At 44.1% G+C, this 21,867-nt stretch overlaps 1 protein-coding gene across 4 annotated transcripts in view; it reads right to left on the minus strand.

Moving 5' to 3' along the window:
- Positions 1-21,867, minus strand: part of birc6 (baculoviral IAP repeat containing 6) — a 149,237-nt gene that overhangs the window by 92,377 nt on the left and 34,993 nt on the right. For all 4 annotated transcript variants that reach the window (XM_035992589.1, XM_035992590.1, XM_031299978.2 and 1 more), the window contains exons 20-32: positions 21,510-21,607; positions 21,283-21,430; positions 20,481-20,614; positions 20,028-20,174; positions 19,754-19,941; positions 17,712-18,020; positions 16,523-16,622; positions 16,137-16,351; positions 15,828-16,036; positions 10,433-10,785; positions 9,710-9,929; positions 1,322-1,458; positions 928-1,065 (exon numbers count right to left, since the gene is read on the minus strand). In XM_035992589.1, the coding sequence (XP_035848482.1) occupies positions 928-1,065; positions 1,322-1,458; positions 9,710-9,929; positions 10,433-10,785; positions 15,828-16,036; positions 16,137-16,351; positions 16,523-16,622; positions 17,712-18,020; positions 19,754-19,941; positions 20,028-20,174; positions 20,481-20,614; positions 21,283-21,430; positions 21,510-21,607 (2,396 nt within the window). The remainder of the gene's footprint in view (positions 1-927; positions 1,066-1,321; positions 1,459-9,709; positions 9,930-10,432; positions 10,786-15,827; positions 16,037-16,136; positions 16,352-16,522; positions 16,623-17,711; positions 18,021-19,753; positions 19,942-20,027; positions 20,175-20,480; positions 20,615-21,282; positions 21,431-21,509; positions 21,608-21,867) is intronic.

The raw sequence follows: 21,867 nt of genomic DNA on the forward strand, positions 1-21,867 counted from the left end.
AACACTCAGCACTGCACTGCTGTGGCAGCAGAGTTCTGGAAGTAGCTGAAGGAAGTGTTGACTACATGCAGAGGTGGTGCTTTGAACAAAGAAATAAGACAGGGAAACTAGTTATTTTACGGTGTAGTAATAAATATGCATAGCCCACCTGTCTGTATAAGTAGCAAAATTATGTTCTAGTGCATAATCACATTCAAGTGCAATAACTAGTCATTCTAAGGGCAAAGTGACATTGTATTCATTTATTTATTTCACTTATTTTAGAACATGTTGTTGGCTTGTTTGTTTTGTCCAGGTGGTTTTATTCCGTTTTGTTCCCCTGTCTTTTAACACTAACAGATTTCATGTTAAAGTCCCTGTTGATTGGATCCCTCAGGTCGCTGTAGAGAAAGAGGCGGGGCACAGTCCCCTGGGAAAGAAGTGAGAGAGAGGGAGTAGAGGAGTGATAATAAAGTGTTTGGCTGGTGTTTAACTGGATGCACCGTGTGCGTTGCTGATTTTCTAATCAAACCAAGCTAGGCCAAGCTAACAGTCGGTTACAGCACTGATCAGGAGCAGCGCTCCTAAATCCCAGGACCCGCTGTCTATTTTTGGATGGCTCGCTCCCAGCCGCAGCCCCCCGTTAAAACCGCCCACTCCCGCGGGACCCCAATGCCGTCCTCTACTTTAACGGCTCATAATGTGTGTAGAAATATAATGTATTTGTAAATTGTACCATTTTCAACTGAATGAGATCTGAGCAGCATAAGATATTAAATGTTGATGGATAGTTATTGAATGACATAATTAATTAAAATAATTAATTTTCTTTTCTTTTAATTTTACTAAATCAAAAAGTAAAGTCTGTGGAATAAAAACTGTACACCGTAGCTGTCAGACACAAAGTAAATTCATCAGGTGTGAAGGACAATTGTGCAGTTCATATACCTGTAAAACTTCTCTCTCGGTCTTTCCCTCCAAGGTGCTTCTTCCCACCTGAGGCCTCATCTTCTATACTGGAGACATAGTCCAACAGCCTGGAAACCAACATCACTACCCAGCTGATCATGGGGATATCTAAAACACCTGGAACACACAGACACACACACACACAGAGACAGACAGACAGACAGACAGACAGACGCACGCACGCGCACACACACACACACACACAAATGAATAATCTGCCAAATTAATATATGTAAGTGTACACATTCACAAAGACATACACCTCATCCTGTGATTTCTGCTCCAGAAAATATCATCAACTTGTCCTACGTGTCACACGTCTGGAAGGCTTTGCTATGCATTATCTCCCCTGCCACAGTGATGGTTGCTTTACCTTCCGTCCTGCGCTGAGCAGCAGCTTGTGGCTGCTGCAGTGGAGACAGCAGGCTGTCCAGGAGGTTCAGGAGGCCCTCCAACACACCACTGTTACTCAAGGATCTTTGGCCAATGCAGGACAGGAGCATGAACACCCTGCGATCAAACAAGATGGAAAAAAATACTGCAGTTACTAGTTACTACTAGCGTTACTAGCACCACCTGGACATGGACTTGAAACACGGCTGTGTTCCATCTGTCAAAAGATGTGCACTGGGTTACAGAGTAGACAAATCAAATTGTCCCAAATGCTGACAAAGACTTTGGCAGTTCTTGGATCCTTGAATCTCTAAACCAAAATGCTTTTATGGGGAAGGAACAATAAGCAAAACATTTCTTAAATAATATCAAAACTGGGGCTCGGTGGGTTAAGAAGCGATAAAGTCCCTGGCCACGACCCACACCACCTGCTGTCATTGGTGCTCATAAAGAAACCTCATACAGGTTGTCAGCTATGGACTGTCACTTCCAGATGCTTCAACTAAGTAGAACATGAACATTAACTTTGATAATATGTTGCAACACAGACTGAGGAGAAAAGTCTACACACTAATTTGTCTGCTCCAGCACGTGCATTTTAAAAACATACTGTACTATATATACTATATATATATATATACACACACACATACACACACATACACAGTATATATATATATATACACACACACACACATATACAGTATATATATATTATATATACACATACATACATGCACGCACACACACACACACACACACACACACACACACACACACACACACATATATATATATACAGACTGAGGAGAAAAGTCTACACTTCGCCTCAGGCGTTAAAACCAACTGTACCGAATTAGACTACTATTTAACGCGATAACGAGACGTTTTTAACCGCTAATGAAACTGTCTCAATTTAATACTGATGCCGTCAGACGGCCGCGCGGACAGACAGCAGTCAGAGTTCCGGCAGAGCTCTGCGCCCGTCAGCAGCAGCTTCTCACTGTGCAGCCGGTCCCCCAGAGCAGCATGATCACCGGGAGGGTCCAGTTTGAACCCTGCAAACGGAGATCCCATTTGAAGGTGACGTGCTTGATTTTGACTGAACGTCCCAATTTAAGTAACCTCTGATCGGGTCGTAGTAAATTAAGTACCCTAAGTTTAAGATTAGGTGTTGGTCCATTCTCAACACCTTTCTTAAAATACATTAAAATAAAATAACATACTGGTTAAAGCCCCGCCCATTTCAAGACAACCCGACCCACTTCCGGGTTAAATCCTGTCCACTTCCGGGTTAGGCCCCGCCCAGTCCGAGTACAGATACAGATAATTCATATGGTTAACAGATACAGATACAGATGCTGTACTCGCTCATCCCTAGTTAGCTGTCAACCTCCCAACTAGCTAGTGATCTAGCGAGGATTAGCCCTTCAGACCACAGTGGACTTCAGTGGACTCTCCATCCAAACTCCCGACTGGACCTTTGTTTGCCACAACTGCCGGACTCTTTCAAATACATGTACTCCCTGTCTCCGCCGATCACTTGGTAGCATTGGTCAGCTGTCAGCTTACGCCAGCTAGCTTCTGTTAGCTTCCACCGACTGACGGCTCGCCCAGCACATCTGCTCGCTGTTGCTGCTTTTAGCCATGTTTCCCAGCTCAACACTAAGTTAGTGTGGGCCACTACCTTTCTGCACTGCCGAAAATGGTGCTCCTAAAATATTCCTCACTGCAACTTCTCAACGTCAACTGCTATGTCGCTTCAGCTTGCATTGCCAACATAAAACAAAAATATTGTCCCGTTGTCGGCTTCAGCTAAGACGATAGTTCGCCCCCACATGTCCAAAATTCTTATTCAGATAACCTTCCGCAACGATTGCAGGCTCTTTGATGGAGCTCTGCTTTAAATGAAGTTACATCGTGACAAATTAATGGACCACTTGCAGAATGATATGAAGACATGAGTCAGATGCACAAAAAACGTTGACAGCAGTGACCGGTCATTATGCAAGGAGTTTGCTGCCTAAGCTTGAGGAGCTCAGTCAACTTGCAAGTACCTCCAAGGCTGCTGTGATTGTGGTGTCGGAAACCTGGCTTGATGGACCAATACAGGATGCTGAAGTTGAGCTCACGGGTTACTCCATCTACCGGCACAATCGGAGCAGAAACGGAGGAGGAGTGTGCCTATTTATAAGGAATGATTTGACATGTAACCCGCAGGCCGATCTCCAGGTGGAGGGTTTGGAGACTACATGGATTGAAATGCTGCTTCCTAAAACTAAGCCCATTCTCATTTGTGTATGTTACAGACCCCCTAAGCAAACAGATTTTTATGAGCTCTTTGAAATGGTTTGTTTTAAGAGTAGCATATGTATGGAGAACGAATGTATTATTATGGGTGATTTTAATACAAACGTACTACAGACTCGTAATAGTAGTTTGAAAGAATCTCTTTCAACTTTTTGTAAGGTGTCTGGCCTACAACAGTTAATCACTGAACCTACTAGAGTGTCTGCTAATAGTCAATCCCTATTGGACCTAATATTAGTTTCAGAACGTGAAAATATTTCTCAATCAGGCGTCCTCGATATTGCTTTGAGTGATCATAACGTCACTTTTTGCACACGCAAAGTTTCTAAATCACTATTGAGGTCTGGGAATCCTATTCATAGATCAATTAGGTACAGATGCACAAAACATTACACAGCTGAGGAATTTAAAGAAAGGCTTTCCAGGAGGGATTGGTCAGAAGTTTTAGGAAGCAATGATACTGATGGGGCTTGGAATTTGTTTAAACAGCACTTTGTAGCTGCTCTTGATAAGGTTGCACCAATGAAGGAAACCAGAATTAAACAGAAGTGCAATTTGGATGACTTCTGACATTCTGGATCTCATTAGACAACGTGATAAATGGTTCAGAAAGTTTAAGAGGTCAACTTTGTCTTGTGATTATGATAAATATATATATTTTCGTAAACAGGCTAGTTACAAGGTACAGAAAACAAAGTCTGAATTTTATGCTGATGCTATTACTGCGAACTCACATCAGCCCAAAAAGCTATGGAAGGTTCTTACTGATATGGGCGCTAAGGGAAAATCAAAATCTAAGTATGGTAATATTGGATTAGTCATTGAGGATAAGAGGATTTTTGAAAAAAAGCAGGTTGCTTGCGTTTTTAATACCTTTTTCACAACAGTTGCTGCCAGTCTGGTTGATAAGTTGCCGAGCGTGTGAGGTAGATATGGCCCATCGTTTGTAAACTCCTTTTATAAAAACAAACATGTTACTCCTGATGCTTTTGATATTGGCCCTGTCTCAGAGGAGAGGGTGAGAATGTTTCTATCCACATTGTCAATCAACAAAGCCACTGGACAGGACTTGATTCCGTCCAGATTTTTGAGCGATAGTGCCAACGTAATTTCTAGGGTACTCACCCATATAATAAATTTATCGTTAAGTCAGGGTATCTTTCCAAGCGACATGAAAAGGGCCAGGGTAGTCCCCCTTTTTAAGAAAAATAACAGATCAGATGTTGGTAATTATAGGCCTGTATCAATTCTGACAGCAATATCGAAGGTGTTTGAGCGTCTTGTGTATGAGCAGGTGGAAGAGTACCTTGTCAGACAAAATCTACTGTATGAACTTCAGTCTGGATTTAGAGCAGCATATTCTACTGAAACCTGTCTTATTCATTTATTTGATTATATTCGACAAAACTTTGATGAAGGAAAGTATGTGGGCATGATTCTTCTTGATTTGCAAAAAGCTTTTGATACTGTAAACCATGCAATACTACTATCAAAGCTACAATGTATAGGCTTCAGAAATACTGCTGTGAAATGGTTCACCTCTTACCTCTCTGGGCGGACTCAAGTTTGTGATGTTGAGGGGACCATATCAGATCCTCAGGATATTACTTGTGGGGTGCCCCAAGGTTCAATCCTTGGCCCCCTTTTATTTTTAGTTTATATTAATGACATGCCAGCTGCGGTGAAACGTAAGATGCTTTTATATGCTGATGACTCTGCATTACTGGTTTCTGGGGATGATGATAGCGAGATTGAGAAGACTCTCGGTAATGAATTAAATAGTGTTAGCAAGTGGCTTATTGACAACAGGCTCTCAATACATCTGGGAAAAACTGAGTCCATTTTATTTGGAACAAAAAGGAAGTTGTCTAGAACAAATGCACTAAAGGTTACATGTAATGGCAATGAAATAGTTTCTCAGAAAAGTGTCACATACGTGGGGTTAACATTAGAGCAGTCATTAACCTGTAAATCTATTGCTGACAAAATATTATCCAAATGTGCCGGTAAACTGAAATTCCTGTATCGTAGGACAAGGCATCTAGATTATTCTATCAAGAAATTACTGGTTGTATCAATGATTCAATGTCATTTCGATTATGCATGTTCTGCTTGGTACTGTGGATTATCAGTTAAACTTAAAAACAGACTGCAAGTTATGCAAAATAATGTTATCCACTACCTGTTAAATGCCCCCCCCCGGACTCATATACAGTGAGGAAAATAAGTATTTGAACACCCTGCTATTTTGCAAGTTCTCCCACTTAGAAATCATGGAGGGTCTGAAATTGTCATCGTAGGTTCATGTCCACTGTGAGAGACAATCTAAAAAAAAAAAATCCAGAAATCACAATGTATGATTTTTTTAACTATTTATTTGTATGATACAGCTGCAAATAAGTATTTGAACACCTGTCTATCAGCTAGAATTCTGACACTCAAAGACCTGTTAGTCTGCCTTTAAAATGTCCACCTCCACTCCATTTATTATCCTAAATTAGATGCACCTGTTTGAGGACGTTAGCTGCATAAAGACACCTGTCCACCCCATACAATCAGTAAGAATCCAACTTCTAACATGGCCAAGACCAAAGAGCTGTCCAAAGACACTAGAGACAAAATTGTACACCTCCACAAGGCTGGAAAGGGCTACGGGGAAATTGCCAAGCAGCTTGGTGAAAAAAGGTCCACTGTTGGACCTGAAAAGAGCTGGGACCACCGTTTCCAAGGTTACTGTTGGTAATACACTAAGACGTCATGGTTTGAAATCATGCATGGCACGGAAGGTTCCCCTGCTTAAACCAGCACATGTCAAGGCCCGTCTTAAGTTCGCCAATGACCATTTGGATGATCCAGAGGAGTCATGGGAGAAAGTCATGTGGTCAGATGAGACCAAAATAGAACTTTTTGGTCATAATTCCACTAACTGTGTTTGGAGGAAGAAGAATGATGAGTACCATCCCAAGAACACCATCCCTACTGTGAAGCATGGGGGTGGTAGCATCATGCTTTGGGGGTGTTTTTCTGCACATGGGACAGGGCGACTGCACTGTATTAAGGAGAGGATGACCGGGGCCATGTATTGCGAGATTTTGGGGAACAACCTCCTTCCCTCAGTTAGAGCATTGAAGATGGGTCGAGGCTGGGTCTTCCAACATGACAATGACCCGAAGCACACAGCCAGGATAACCAAGGAGTGGCTCTGTAAGAAGCATATCAAGGTTCTGGCGTGGCCTAGCCAGTCTCCAGACCTAAACCCAATATAGAATCTTTGGAGGGAGCTCAAACTCCGTGTTTCTCAGCAACAGCCCAGAAACCTGACTGATCTAGAGAAGATCTGTGTGGAGGAGTGGGCCAAAATCCCTCCTGCAGTGTGTGCAAACCTGGTGAAAAACTACAGGAATCGTTTGACCTCTGTAATTGCAAACAAAGGCTACTGTACCAAATATTAACATTGATTTTCTCAGGTGTTCAAATACTAATTTGCAGCTGTATCATACAAATAAATAGTTAAAAAAATCATACATTGTGATTTCTGGATTATTTTTTTTTAGATTATGTCTCTCACAGTGGACATGCACCTAGTGGGAGAACTTGCAAAATAGCAGAGTGTTCAAATACTTATTTTCCTCACTGTAGGTAGAGATGCTTTTAAAAGGGTAGGGTTGCTGCCAGTATGTGTTAGAGTGGAGCAGTTAAAGTTGAATCATATGTATAATGTCATAAATGGTTCTGCTTTAGGGATGGGAATTGATAAGAATTTAATGATTCCGATTCCATTATCGATATTGCTTATCGATCCGATTCCTTATCGATTCTCTTATCGATTCTCATTGGGTGAGGAAATAAGTACAAATTTGTTTGTTTGTATTAACTCGCTTTAATATCTGATAAGAACACTGCACATACTCAGAGTATCCACAAATTATGTGTAGCAACCTCAGAACAAACCTAAAAGTAGGTGATTTTTTCACATTCATTGGTCCAGCCAAAAAAATAAATAAAACTGCCATTTAAGTGCCATAAAAACAAAAAACACAGACTGTAAACAGTCAAGGAAGAGCTTGTGCCTTTGGGAATATTCAACCTGAAACAAAATTCAACTCAACTGACATACAAAATAGAAAGAAGTCTTCTGTAAAGACCACAACTATCAACTTGGGCAAATTAACAATTTTTGTGCAGAAAAATGGTCATGCTTGCCCTCTCAGGAAGGATACGAGATCTCTCTGGACTTAGTCAAGAGTTACCCGTTATCTTTTTCCTGCTACAACTGAATTCCCACGGGACTTAGCGATACTACAGCTAGCTGTCTAAAACACAATTTTACTGTACAGGACCCAAACATAATTTGGTCCGTTGCCATGTAGCATAGTCACTAATATGGTCAGAACCACTACAGTGCTCAATTATCTATTTTTGAGGGGGAAATAAAATACAATTTTTCGCGGCAAAGGCTTAAACGGTCTTCTGGAAGCCATCCACCAGACCAGCGGGCGCTCGTTGGATTGTTGTCGGCCGCGTGAAGCCAGGAGGGCGGGGAGGAAGGAGAGGCAGGGACGCCGGCCGGGCATGCTAGCCCGGCTAAGGAAACTACAACGATTGACACGGACAAGACTCCTACTCACCAACGCCAGATGGATTGCACACTAAATGGATATTTATGTTACAAATACACACGAGACTGCAGCATGATGATTATTACCGGAGCCTGGCTGAACACACTCACTCATCCCAGACGGCAGCTAGCAGCTAACAGGGTAGGTGAATTTCAACAATGGCTAAGTTGCTAAACGCATCTTGTTGTCATCTAAGGGCCCTGTTCGTGTTGCACAGACATTTTAATAGCATTTTGAGTCTGTTAAGAGTCACAAAGGCACTCTTTAGCTTATGCCCCCATAACTGCAGTTTTAGCTAATGGGAGCTCTGGGCACCGCTGCTGCTTGACTCACTTGTTGTTGCTGTGTCGCTGAGTAGTATAGAATCAAACACGCGACAGTCCTGCAAACGGATTGCACGCTGTGTGGCCAAATGCTTCTGCATATTGGAGGTAGTTCCCCCCTTTGCTGAAATTAAACTTTTACAACTGTTGCAAATGACTGCATTGGCGTCTTTTCGAGTGAAATATAACCACACTTTAGATCGCTTCTGCCTCGATGACATGTTTGCTGCGTAACCAAAAGAATGCAGCGCGTGTGTGACGTCATGGTCATGACACATTTGCAACGAGCGGAACCGTTAAGCGGAATCGTTAAGCAGGTACACTAACGGTTCCAAGGAATCGATTCACTGGGAACCGGTTCTAAAGAAGAACCGGTTCTCGATTCCCATCCCTATTCTGCTCCCAAATATCTACATTCCCATATAAAAATGGTTCATACACAGCATAATCACAATACTAGGGCCAGTGTCCATTCTTGTAAAGTGCCCAGAGTCAACAATGCAGCTAGAAGTTCTTTTTTTTAATACAGGTATAACATTGTGGAATAATCTGCCGCTTTACCTCAAAAGTGTAAATACCAGAGGGGCTTTTAGATACAAGGTTAAGGCTTTTTTATGGAATAGAGTAGCCAATATTGTTTAATTAGAGTAGACTGATTATTTTATGTGATTTATGATTCTCTGAGCTTCATTTTCCGGAAGAATCACACCCCTGATAGAGATCGATCTATCTATCTATCTATCTATCTATCTATCTATCTATCTATCTATCTATCTATCTATCTATCTATATATCTATATATATATCTCTATATCTCTATATCTCTATATATCTATATCTATCTATATATGCCTTTTAATTTAAATTAAAAGGCCTGTTTCCCCGTTTCAGTGTGAACCTTAGGGACGGAGAGTTAAAGGGTGTCATTTGAGCACAAACCATACTGGCTAGTTTTATTGTGAGGTAAACCAAGAAAGATAGAAGCGGAGCAGATCAAGGATGGACTTAAAATTAATAAGTAACACTGAGTGAGTCTGCGATCATCAGTGTTTCAAACAGCACTGGAATAATGTGAATAGAAACTGTGGTGAGTGTATGGAAACTGACAGTGCCTACCTGTCCTGAGGGAAGATGAGCAGTTGTTCAGAGTTGTAGAGCTCCTGCAGTACGTTGGAGAGGAACTGGCCCCACCAACGCTCGCCTCCACACAGCTGAACCAACAGGAGGCCGGCGTGAAGACGGATCTTAGGCGTCCCGCTGATGCAGAGGTGTTTGAAGAGCTCCTCACAGGCCTGGGCATGGAAGGTACTCTGGAGCACCGAGGGCACAGAGTGGCCTGAAAATACACAGACACATCAATGAAGTGTGAACCAACAATGTGAGCAGAACGCTGTCCATCTTCCATGGGTTAAATTCAGGGTAGGGATCGACCAATACTGAGTTTTTTCAAGGCCTTTACCGATTATTAGTAGTTAATGAAACTGATAACCGATATATGGAACCGATATGCACTTACAGTGAACATGAAAATCTTTGTCAAAATTAAGATTTTTGAATGTTACAAACTCCAACACAAAACTGTGTTTAAAGGCTTTAAGCAATTATTTAATAAATGAGAAACTTTCAACATAATCCCCAGTAACAGAGAGTCAGATAGTGTTGTGGGGGGGAGGACATGAAAACGCAGATACAGACAATCTGCAAACTGACAAAAAACTAACCAATAATAGGTCTATCCCTAATTCAGGGGGAACAATCCAAGCATTTGTAACCCTGTCATTAACCAAATCATAAACTCGATGGACCAGCAGAGCCAGCTGTGTCTTCTTCCCTGCTCACCGTTGTTGGAGTGCAGCAGGCTGAGCAGTGTGTCCAAAAGGTAGCGGATGATAGTCCTCAGCTGCTCTGTGGAGGAGTTGTGGACCAGCTCCTGGGCCTCCAGAGCCCCGCCTGTGGGGAGCAACCTGCGGCTGGCCCCCAATGACACGCGCAGCCGCTGGACAGCGTGGTGAGCCAGGTTGAGTTGCAGCTGCAGCTGGATGCAGTCCTGGTACGCTGAGAAAACGCGCTGGTCCTCTTCCACCACCTTGTCTGGCTTTCGTAAGAAGTACTGGGCATTGTTCGCGCTGTTGAGAGGCGGCAGGTCAATGTTCTGCAGAAGGGTCTCCAGCCGATGGCAAGCCAGATTGTATCTGGTAAACAAGAACAGGAGAGCATCAAATGTGAATCAATCAGTGCTGAAAATAGTCCCCAACAAATTCAATTTAATTCAATTTTATTCATAGTGTCAAATCGTAACAGAAGTTATCTCAGGATATACAGATAGAGTACAGTGTTTCACGCCATTTATCAGAGTCTGGTTGTTACCCCTCCCCTACACCCACATACCCTTCACCATACCTAGAGATTGGCATGGTTTTATTTCAGTTAGCCTAATAGCTAACTGAGATAACATCCATATCAATGCAAATCAAAACCAGCTATTAGGCTAACTGAAATACAACCATGCCAAGCGCGAGGGAGGGGGAAGGGGAGGGCGGAGCCAAGGGAACGGAGCAGGAGCAGAGGAGCCGGGAGCCAGGGAAAGAACGGGCCGGGGAAAAAGAAACAGCGGCCGGCCGCGAGGGGAAGGAACAGAGGGGGAGGAGAAGGATGGCCCGGGAGGGGAAAGAAGAACAGGGAGGGAGGGACAAGACAGGAGGAAGCACAAAAAAGGGGTGGGCGGAAAAGGGCGGAGGGGGCCGCAGGGGGGGAAGGAAGGCAGGAAGAGCAAGTGCCAAAGAGAGGGGTGGGGGGAGGCCGCGGGGGAGGCAACGGGACCAGGGGGAGGAAGACGGGAGGAGCAGCACGGAAGAGAGAGAGACAGAGAGAGACAGAGACAAACGAGAGAGAAGATCAGAGAGAGACAGAGAGACAGAGGAGAGAGAGAGAGGAGAGAGGAGAGAGAGAGCGAGAGAGACAGGATAGAGAGAGAGAAGAGAGACAGAGAGAGAGAGACGACAACAGAGAGAGAGAGAGAGACGAAGACGAGATGACAGAGAGAGAGAGAGAGAGAGAGGGAGAGAGGTGAGTAGGAGAGAGAGGAGATGAGAGAGCGGAAGAGGAGAGGAGGGAGAGAGAGAGAGAGGCAGGAGAGAGAGAGATAGAGAGAGGAGAGAGGAGAGGAGAGAGAGAGAGAGGAGGAGAGAGCAGAAGGTAGAGAGAATAGACAGCAGATAGTGAGAGAGATAGAGAGAAGAGGAGAGACAGAGAGAGACAGAGAGAGAGAGAAGAGAGACAGTAGCGGAGAGAGTAGACAGCGGACAGAGAGAGAGAGATAGGAGATAGAGAGAGAGAGAGAGGAAGAGAGAGCAGAGACACAGAAGACAGGAGATGAGCAGACAGACAGAGAGAGAGAGAGGAGACGAGCGAGAGACAGAGAGGAGACACATGAGAGACAGACAGGGACGAGAGACAGAGAGGAGCAGAGAGAGATCAGAGAGATAGAGAGACAGACAGAGAGAGCAGAGAGAGAGACAGAGAGAGACAGCAGAGAGAGAGAAGACAGAGACAGACGAAGACAGAGAGCAGACACGACACAGACAGAGAGATACGAGAGAGACAGAGACAGAGAGAGAGCAGGAGAGACACAGAACAGAGATGAGTAGAGAGAGACAACAGGAGACAGAGCACAGAGGAGAGACTAGAGACAGCAGAGACACGACGAGAGAGACAGAGACAGACAGACAGAGATCAGAACGAGAGACAGAGACGAGAGTAGACAGAGAGCAGAGAGAAGAGAGAGAAGAGGACAGAGAGAGACGAAGGAGAGACGAGAGAGCCACAGAGACAGAGAGAGAGATAGACAGAGCACAGAGAGAGGAGAAGAAGAGAGACAGAGCACGAGAGACATGAGAGACACAGAGGAACAGAGAGGAGAGAGAGAGACGAGAGGAGAGTAGAGAAGGAGAGAGAGAGAGAGAGAGAGAGAGGAGAGCGAGAGAGAAGAGAGAGAGAACGAGAGAGAGAGGAGAGACGAGAGACACACCAACACCACAGCACACCAGACGAGAGGAGAGAGACCACACAGAGAGGGAGGACAACACCAGAGAGAGAGAGAGACTACAAAGATAGAGAGAGAAGAGAGACGACGACAGAGAGACACAAGAGAGAGAGAGAGAGGAGACCACAGAGAGACAGACACAGAGAGAGACAGAACACAAGAAGAGACACACAGAGAGAGACACGAGAGACAGACACGACAGACAGAACAGAAAGAGCGAAGGAGACAGACCGACACGAGAGACAGAACAGACAGAGAGACACAGAGAGACAGACACAGACAAGACAGACAGACACACAGAGGAATCAGAGACAGACAGAGCAGACGAGGACAGAAGAGAGAGACAGACAGGAGACAGACGAGGACACATGAAGACAGAGACAGAGACACAGAGAGACAGAGCAGAGAGCGAAGAGACACGAGAGACAGAGGAGAGTGAGAGACAGAGACAGAGAGGCAGGGCAGAGACAGAGAGAGAGAGTGACAGAGCAGGACGAGAGAGACAGATGACCAGAGAAGAGAGAGAGAGAGAGACAGAACGACATAGACAGAGACAGGAGACGCAGAAACAGAGACGAGAGAGACAGAGAGAGAGAGAGAGAGCGCGAGAGACAGAGAAAGAGAGAAGAGAGAGAGACTAGCGAGAGAGAGAGAGAGAGAAGTATGAGGAGACATAGAGAGACCGACACAGGATAAGACACAGAGAGAGAGAGAGAGGAGACACGCGAGACAGAAACAGAGAGACGAAGAGAGATAGCGAGAGAGAGAGAGCGACACACACACAGAAGAGAGAGAGAGAGAGCAGAGAGAGAGAGAGACAGAGTAGAGAGGTCACACAGGATGACGAGAGAGATGACGAGAGCGGAAGAGGGAGAGAGAGCGAGAGAGCACGAGAAGAGAGAGAGAGAGAGAGAGCAAGAGAGACACCCACACTACAGAGACAGGGCGACAGAAGCAGAGCGAGAGCGAGAGACCGGAGAGAGGAGAGAGAGAGAGCACACACACACAGATGCGAGAGAGCACGCAGAGAGAGAGATGCGAACGGAGCGAGACACACACACAAGAGAGGAGATGAGACAGCACAGGGATGAGAGAGACGAGAGAGACCGATGACAGAGAGACACACAGAGAGGGACGAGAGAGAGACAGACAGAGAACTACGGAGAGAGACAGACACAGAGAGAGACAGACACACCGAGAGAGAGAGAGCACCGCGAGTCGACAGACACCAGAGAGAGAGGAACGAGAGCGACAGACTACAGCAGACGGAGAGACCATCAGAGAGAGGCAGACACACAGAGCGAGAGAGCGACAGAGCGATGACGAGCTCAGCAGCGAGAGAAGCGCAGCACACAGAGGAGACGGAGAGAGGAGAGAATATAGGGAGGAGTGAAGAGAGCAGACGATAGAGAGTGAGAGACAGGAAAGAGAGAAGGAGAGACGTATAGGAGAGCAGAGAGATAAGAGAGAAGTAGAGATAGAGAGAGAGATGGAGAGAAGCAGAGAGAGACAGTAGAGAAGAGAGAGAGAGAGAGAGACACAGACAAGACAGACACAGCAGGAGAGAGTGACGACACAGAAGAGACAGACAGATGACAGACAGACACGACAAGGGACAGCAAGAGACAGACACAGAGCAGAGAGACAGACACGAGACCGACAGAGTAGAGGACACAGAGGAGACGGAGACAGAGAGGACACACGAGAGTAGGCAGAGACAGAGAGACGAGAGAAGAGACAGAAGGACACATAGAGAGACAGAGAGAGAGAAGAGACATGAGGGAGAGAAAGGAGACAATAGCGAACAGAGAATGAGACAGAAGAGGCAGTAGCCAGATATAGACAGAAGACGACGACAGAGAGACCAGAGAGAGGGAGCAGAGCGAGAGAGAGAGAGATACATATCGAGCACTAGAGACATAAGAAGAGAGAGGGAGACATATATGATAGAGAGAGAAAAGAGAGAATAGAGAGAACAGAGAGAGAGAGATGAGAGGACAGTGTAGAGAGCAGAGAGGAGAAAGAGAGAGAGGATACAGAGATGAGAGAGAGAGAGAACGAAGAGAGATAGAAAGAGAGGAACAAGATAGAGACGAGATAGAGAGACGGAGAGAGGAAGAGAGATAGAGATAGATAGCGAACAGAGATGAGTAGATATAGAACATAGAGAGATAGACAGATTAGGAGAGAGACAGATACAATAGAGATCAGAAAAGACAGAGAGAAGGATATAGAGAAGAACAGATAGCGACGAGTATACCTTAGGAGCAGAGAGAGATATATAGACAGATACAGTCACACACAGAGCGTGAGAGAGAAGAGCGAGAGTCACAGAGGAGAGGATAGAAACACAGAGAGAGAGACAGTAGACGATGAGACCACACAGAGTATAGAGACACTCGAGATAGACACAGACAAGATACACAGCGAGATACAATAATGTGAGCGAGTGAGAGAGTCTCACAGTGAGAGCGAGAGTAGTCAGAGACGATAGAGAGAACATACAGTAGAGACTGAGTGATCAGTGATCATAGCAGAGAGACAGAGACGAGGGAGAGACAGATGAGATAGTCAGACACTGAGAGCGAGAGAGAGAGAGGACACACAGATCTAGAGATGTGAGAGCGAGCACAGACAGACAGATAGACAAGCATACATATATATATACACATATATATATACATACATATATATATACACATATATATATACACACATATATATATATATATACATATACACATATACATATACACATATATATACACACATATACATATATACATATACACATATATATACACACATATACATATATACATATATATATATATATATATATATATATATATATATATATACACACATATACATATATACATATATATATATATATATATATATATATATATATATATATATATATATATATATATATATATATATACATATATACATACACACACACAACAATTCCCCCCAATGAACTATATCTTCCTGTTTGGGTAACATTTGCTAAAAATGACAGTGGCCAGCTGTTCTAGGATATTACTAATTCAACTTCATGCTGAGCTGTTTTGTTTTGTTTTGTTCATAATATAAAACCAAGAAAAATGTCTAAGATTATGACATTTCATGCTTGAGGAAATTACAAATCTAATGAACCGATTTTGTTGTCCAGTGCAGTCTTACCTGCACTGGATGTCTTCCTGCAGTGCCACCATCATGGACAAGTGCTGATCCACGTCGGGCTGGCTGGCTGCCTCGCTCTCTCCCCGCAGAGGATCATGCATCAACTTAAGCTCACTCTCCCACGGCAGGATGTAAGTGTGGCCATAGTAGAAGCCCAGTGGGATCTTCGCCCGAGCATTGGTGCTGCCATAGCGCCCAATCACAGTGATCTAAGGAAAAAAAGAAGGAGTATGGTAAACTAACAAAAGCCACAAAAACTCAAAACATCAGGTCAACCATCCTGCAACTTTCCAAAGCAAAAATACAGACCTTCATGAACCTGCAGACAGGTGGTGGCAGCAGGTCGTGCAGAATGAGAGAGTGGGTGCTAATGTCGGTGGCCACCACCAGCCTGCGGCCGTCCACCTCCTCCCCCAGGGTCCAGATGTCTATGGACAGAGAGGCCAGGTCGCCACAGGTCGGGATCAGAGCGTCCGTCAGCAGGACGGGACGGCCAAAGTCCAGCGTCACAAAGCGACGAGCTCCTAGGAAGAAAGGTAGGGAAACAGGAAGTTCACTTTGTTTTTCAAGATTTTAAACATAAAAGATTCATACCAAATATTTCTTAATGGATAACCTGTTTCAAAAATGTCAGTATGTGCACATATTTAAGCAGCAGTTAGGTGGTAAATATGGAACATTGCTACATGACATACCAGAGTGCATCCGCTCTATGATGATGGACTGGTGTGGAGGAGGCTGCAGGAAGTGAGACGCCTGGGAAATGGCCAAAGCCAGCCCACTGCCCATGGGGCTCTGCAGCAAAAAGAAACCATTATTCCACATTCAATTCAATTCAGTTTTTTTCCTGGTTTTAAAGTGCTCATATTATGCTCATTTTCAGGTTCATAATTGTATTTAGAGGTTATATCAGAATAGGTTTATGTGGTTTAATTAATATATTTGTTGTACTGCACATTGCTGCAGCTCCTCTTTTCACCCTGTGTGTTGAGCTCTCTGTTTTAGCTACAGAGTGAGACATCTCACTTCTGTTCCATCTTTGTTGGGAGTCACACATGCGCAGTAAGTACTGCTAGCTTGTCAGAAGCAGAGTATGAGGGCGTGCCACACTAGCAGCTAGGTGAGCATTATAACATGTGTTCCAAAGTGACCACGTTTGTCTCTGAAGTAAAGGCTGGACTACAATAGAGCTGTTTGGAGCAGTTTGTGAACAGTGTTTTCTGTTGGAGATGGTAAGTCCCTTTGGGGAGGACTTTGGCCTTTTTCACTTTGTAAACCTATAACATGCACAAAAAAGATATATAACACAATAAAGGAAAGGGGGAAAGCCAAAAAGCATAATATGAGCACTTTAAAGGCTGCATTAAGTAAAGTGATGTCATTTTCTGAACTTACCAGACTGTTCTATTATTTGCCTTCACCCACTAACTAATTATTTCCAAATATTCAAATATTTTGTGAAAGCACTAATAGTTAACACTACACTATCATTGAAATATCGATACAGGTATTTGGTCAAAAAATATTAGATTTTCTCCATATGGCCCAGCTCTAACTAATACATGTTTTGTATAAAACTAGACTGGGAGAGAAAAAAGCAATGATGTTTTAAATATCATTTGATTGGTACATATCACAGTATAAATAAAGTTGACTTTTTTGTTGAGCTTAAATATAAATGCTGGTATGAGATTCAGAAACTGAAAAATGACAGAATTGTTTAATCTGCAAACAACTCATTTCAACCTGATGTGTTTGCTGATATATTGATCAGTTTGCTGCAGGGGGCTTCTTGAAATGCCTTGCTGTGGGTTCCAGCAGATGAGGTTGGATACTGAGCCAGCTGTCAATAATTTACAAAGCATATAGCAGCATGGAACTAACCGGCTTGGCTTTCTGTGTGTTCTTGTGTGCTGCCAGGTTGACAGGCCCGGGGTCCATCATGGAGCCGGGGAACAGGTGAGCCAGCTCTGCGCTAAAGGCCGCCGACACCGCCTCGTTGGGCGGCGTGAGAGGAGGGGTCATGAACAGGGGCGTAGTTTTAGGTGTTGGGGGGATGACATCAGAGGGGTGAATGAAGAAGCCTGGAGCAGAGGAGGCGTTGGATGGCACCGAGTTGTGGATGGGCCCCACACCAGAGGCAGTGGCGGCTGCAGAGGTGGTCTGGTGGAGCTTGGCCTCCAGTTTGGCCTTCTATTCTCAGCACAGACAAAGGAGCTATTATTAACCACAAGGTATTATAACAGCATCATCACTTGCAGACAAACATTCTACACCTGGATACTCCTGTAGTCATATAAAAGCCAGAAGTTTCTGATGAAATGTTTCTCCATTTAATGCAAGTGTATGGGTCCTGTGCATGTGTGTGTGTGATTTGGGCCTGTGTGTGTAATACGTATATATCACAGAATACTTTATTTACCCTTCTGTAATAATGTCTTCTTCTTAATCAAAGAATTTGTTCACTCTATTCCTCATTCAAATGTTGAGTAGCTCAATTAGTGGTGGTGAGAGAAACTACCACCACAACCTCTATTAAATCACAGAAAAAGGGCCTCTTTATCAATTCAATCAATTATAAGGATTGATAGACATTATGACATATTAAATATTGTTTTCATGCTACAATATTAGTTCTTTCCCAAACAGAAATGTACGTAAAGTAATGTCACCTGCTCCCTCTAGTACATGAGACTTTATGAACCTGTAATGCTTTATTTTACAAACGGGGAGGTTTTTTGCCAGATCCAGATCAATTAAGTCATTTTTATGCATGGCTTACTTATTTTCTCTAACATTTATATGAATCCAAGGAGTGAGATATGTACCGTACCATGGATAAGATAAACATTAGGCAATACAAATATGGGACTGAGTCTGTAGTCAGAATAGTCCTCAAAGCTGCAGTAGGCAGAAAGCAAAAATATGGCAGAATTTAAAATAAGAGTGAGACCTCCTCCTGCAGCTCTCTAACACAGCCATGTCCATAGTCTTCTCTCAACAACTAAGTGTCTTAACAAACTATTTCCCAACAGTTGAACATATACCACACAGATAACTTCCATGTTAGTCGTGCTGCCAGTGGAAGAATGTGGTACACGCACATAGCAGAGCTTGCAAACTGTGGCTTTTTTGTCGACAACACGAACGTTGTCAACATAACTCACTGGAAATCTAAAATACTTCCACACTGGCGACTTCAGTGAAAGAGGAGACGGTTCAAGTTCTGTCGATGGGTCTGCTACATCTGCAGTTGCCATGCTATCTTTTGACTGGCTCTAGCTAAATTAGAGGAGGTTGACTCGCAGCACTTCAACACGTGTGTTGACAAACTGACCGAAGAGTCGATTAATTAACCCGGGTAGTGTCACTGAACCGGGAGAATACCGGCAGTGCTTCGCTCAAGCTGAGTGCGATCGGTGTATGCTCTGTTTTGTGTGTGTGTGTGTGTGTGTGTGTGTGTGTGTGTGTGTGTGTGTGTGTGTGTGTGTGTGTGTGTGTGTGGGGGGGGGTGGCTGGTCTTCTTCTGCTACTGTGTGTGTAGTAATCTAGCTCATTAGCGCCTCCACTGGAGTGGTTGTAGAATCAATCAGGAAATGGGTTACCTCGAGCAGGCTACATGTGTGTGTTTTTTTCTATGTTTTTTTTCCGCTTGGCAAGCCGGCTGGACGTGACATGGAGGCGTGGCAGCATCGAAGATTCCATTTTTTTATTTGAAATTCGAGATTTTGACTTAATTTCGATTTAAAATCGTGACACTCTTATCCAGATTCCATTATATAGCGGCAATTCTATGAGAATGACCGTTCTGTTTTCTTTGTAAAGCCCTCTGTGTGTGTGTGTGTGTGTGTGTGTGTGTGTGTGTGTGTGTGTGTGTGTGTGTGTGTGTGTGTGTGTGTGTGTGTGTGTCTCTCTCTCTCTCTGACCTGCTGCTGCAGCTTCAGCAGCTGCTGCTGTTTCTCCTGCAGGACCTGCAACTGCTGCTCTGCAGACACCATGGCGTGGGACAGCGACTGCAGGGCCACCTGGGCTGCAGAGCTCAGAGCTGTAGAAGCTTCACCAACCGTTCCCGTCGACAGGCCGCCCACTGCAGGCGTCACGCCAAATGTACTCACTGGAATTAAAGAGTAGAAGTTCAGGTAATGACCAGTTCATGAGCCAAAGACAAGTGAAGTGAAATGAAAGAAAAGTCATGTTTACCGGTGAACATGCTGGCGTCATCTCGCTCCACCCGTGTGCCATCACTAGTGGAGATACAAGTAAAGTGCAAAGGCTCTACCTCCAGGAGTCCTGTCAATGCTGTGAAGCTGCCTTCTGCTGCTGCACAGCTGCTTACTTTTCCATTCCCTGCAGGACACACATCACAAACCATCACATTCACATTCGGGTTATACACTGCTTACAACTCAGTGCCAGTGGTGGAATGTAACTAAGTACATTTACTCCAGTACTGTACTTCAGTACAAATGTTGAGGTACTTGTACTTTGCTTGAGTCTTTTCTTTTCAATAGTCTTTTCTTTTCAGTAAATGGCCAAAAATATATTGGACAAGTTCAAACAATTTCAAAGTAATCTTCTTTGATATTTATAATATCTTTATATATAACTTTATAATGGCATGGCTTAACATGTGAATCAGTGCATAGCTAATACCTGACAGAATGTCAGAGAGGTCAATCTCATCTGACTGGACTCCGATGCTGCTGTTGAAGGCATTCTTACACGAGGAACCACTGACCTCCAGGTCAAAGAGCACCGGGTCAAACGGAGAGCTGTACAGGCCGTACCTTGAAGGAAGTAGACGGGGGACGGAAAAGGGGAGGGAAGATGATTGTGTTAGGGTAGAATGATCAAGGAAGTAAGGACACTGCTAATGAGACCATACCGAATTCGTTTGATCCCTGGCCCCTGCAGTCAACATGTCGAATTGTCTCGGGGCAAGATACTGAACCCCAAACTGCTCCTGATTCTGTGCCATCGGTGTGTGAATGTTTATCTGATGAGCATGACCTTGTATGGCAGCCTCGGCCACAAGTGTGTCAATGTGTGTTTGAGTAGGGTGAATGGTGCCTGTAGTGTGTAAAGCACTTTGAGTGGTCGTTAAGACTAGAAACTGTACTGTAGACTGCAGAAATGCAGTCTATATGCCATTTACCAAGCAGTATAAATGAGCATCATTTCAGCAGTAGTTTGAACTACTGGTATTTACTTATTACAAGTTAAGTAATTGTATTAAATAGTGTTTGTGCAGCTCTATGAAGGTAAAGTCCACACAACAGCTTAATGCTCCGGAAAATACTTTTAATAGTGCAAATAAGGCACACAGTGTTTCTTTGAACATTCACTTTTTTGTCCTGCACCAGCAACTACATAGATGTGCACAAAATTGTCTTGTTTGTGCAGCTGTAGCCTGCAGAGGTTGTAAGCCTCTCCTGTACTGGACAGGGAGAAGTACCTGGTCTGCAGCAGTGCCTCCAGCGGGGTGAGGCGGTCCTGCAGCTGGCGAGAGATGGTGGTGAGCAGGCCAGCGCAGGCGGTGCTGCAGCCCGCCAGGTCCTCTTCCTTCACATAGTTCAGCAACACAAAGTACCAGAACACCGAGCCTGAAAGCAGACAGGAGAGGGACAGGTGAGAAAAGAAATACTGGGGTATGTTGTTCTGTATTGTTGTTCAGTTACTTACCACCTGTTGCTGCTGCAGGCAAGTAAGGCATATTGTCAAGCATAGCCTTCAGGAGACTCACGCCAAAACCCTGTTGGCTCGGCTCCCCTTTCCCATTGCTACAGCAAGAAATACAACAGTATGTTCATTATTATTGCCATATAAACCCCAAAATGCACAAGTGATCAAGAACGAACAACTACTTCATCATATAGGCCTTTGCAACTATGGAAACTTAAATAAAAAATAAAAAAATAAACCTAAATTAGGCCACTGCTCACTGAATAAATCCAAGTTCAGGTACTCTTGGGCGAAGGAAAGCAACACGGCAAACACAACAATTAATGACGCAGGATATGTGATCTGAAAGAAAGTTTGC

This window comes from Sander lucioperca, chromosome 15, assembly GCF_008315115.2.
Source record: "Sander lucioperca isolate FBNREF2018 chromosome 15, SLUC_FBN_1.2, whole genome shotgun sequence".
NCBI classification, from domain to species: Eukaryota; Metazoa; Chordata; class Actinopteri; order Perciformes; family Percidae; genus Sander; species Sander lucioperca.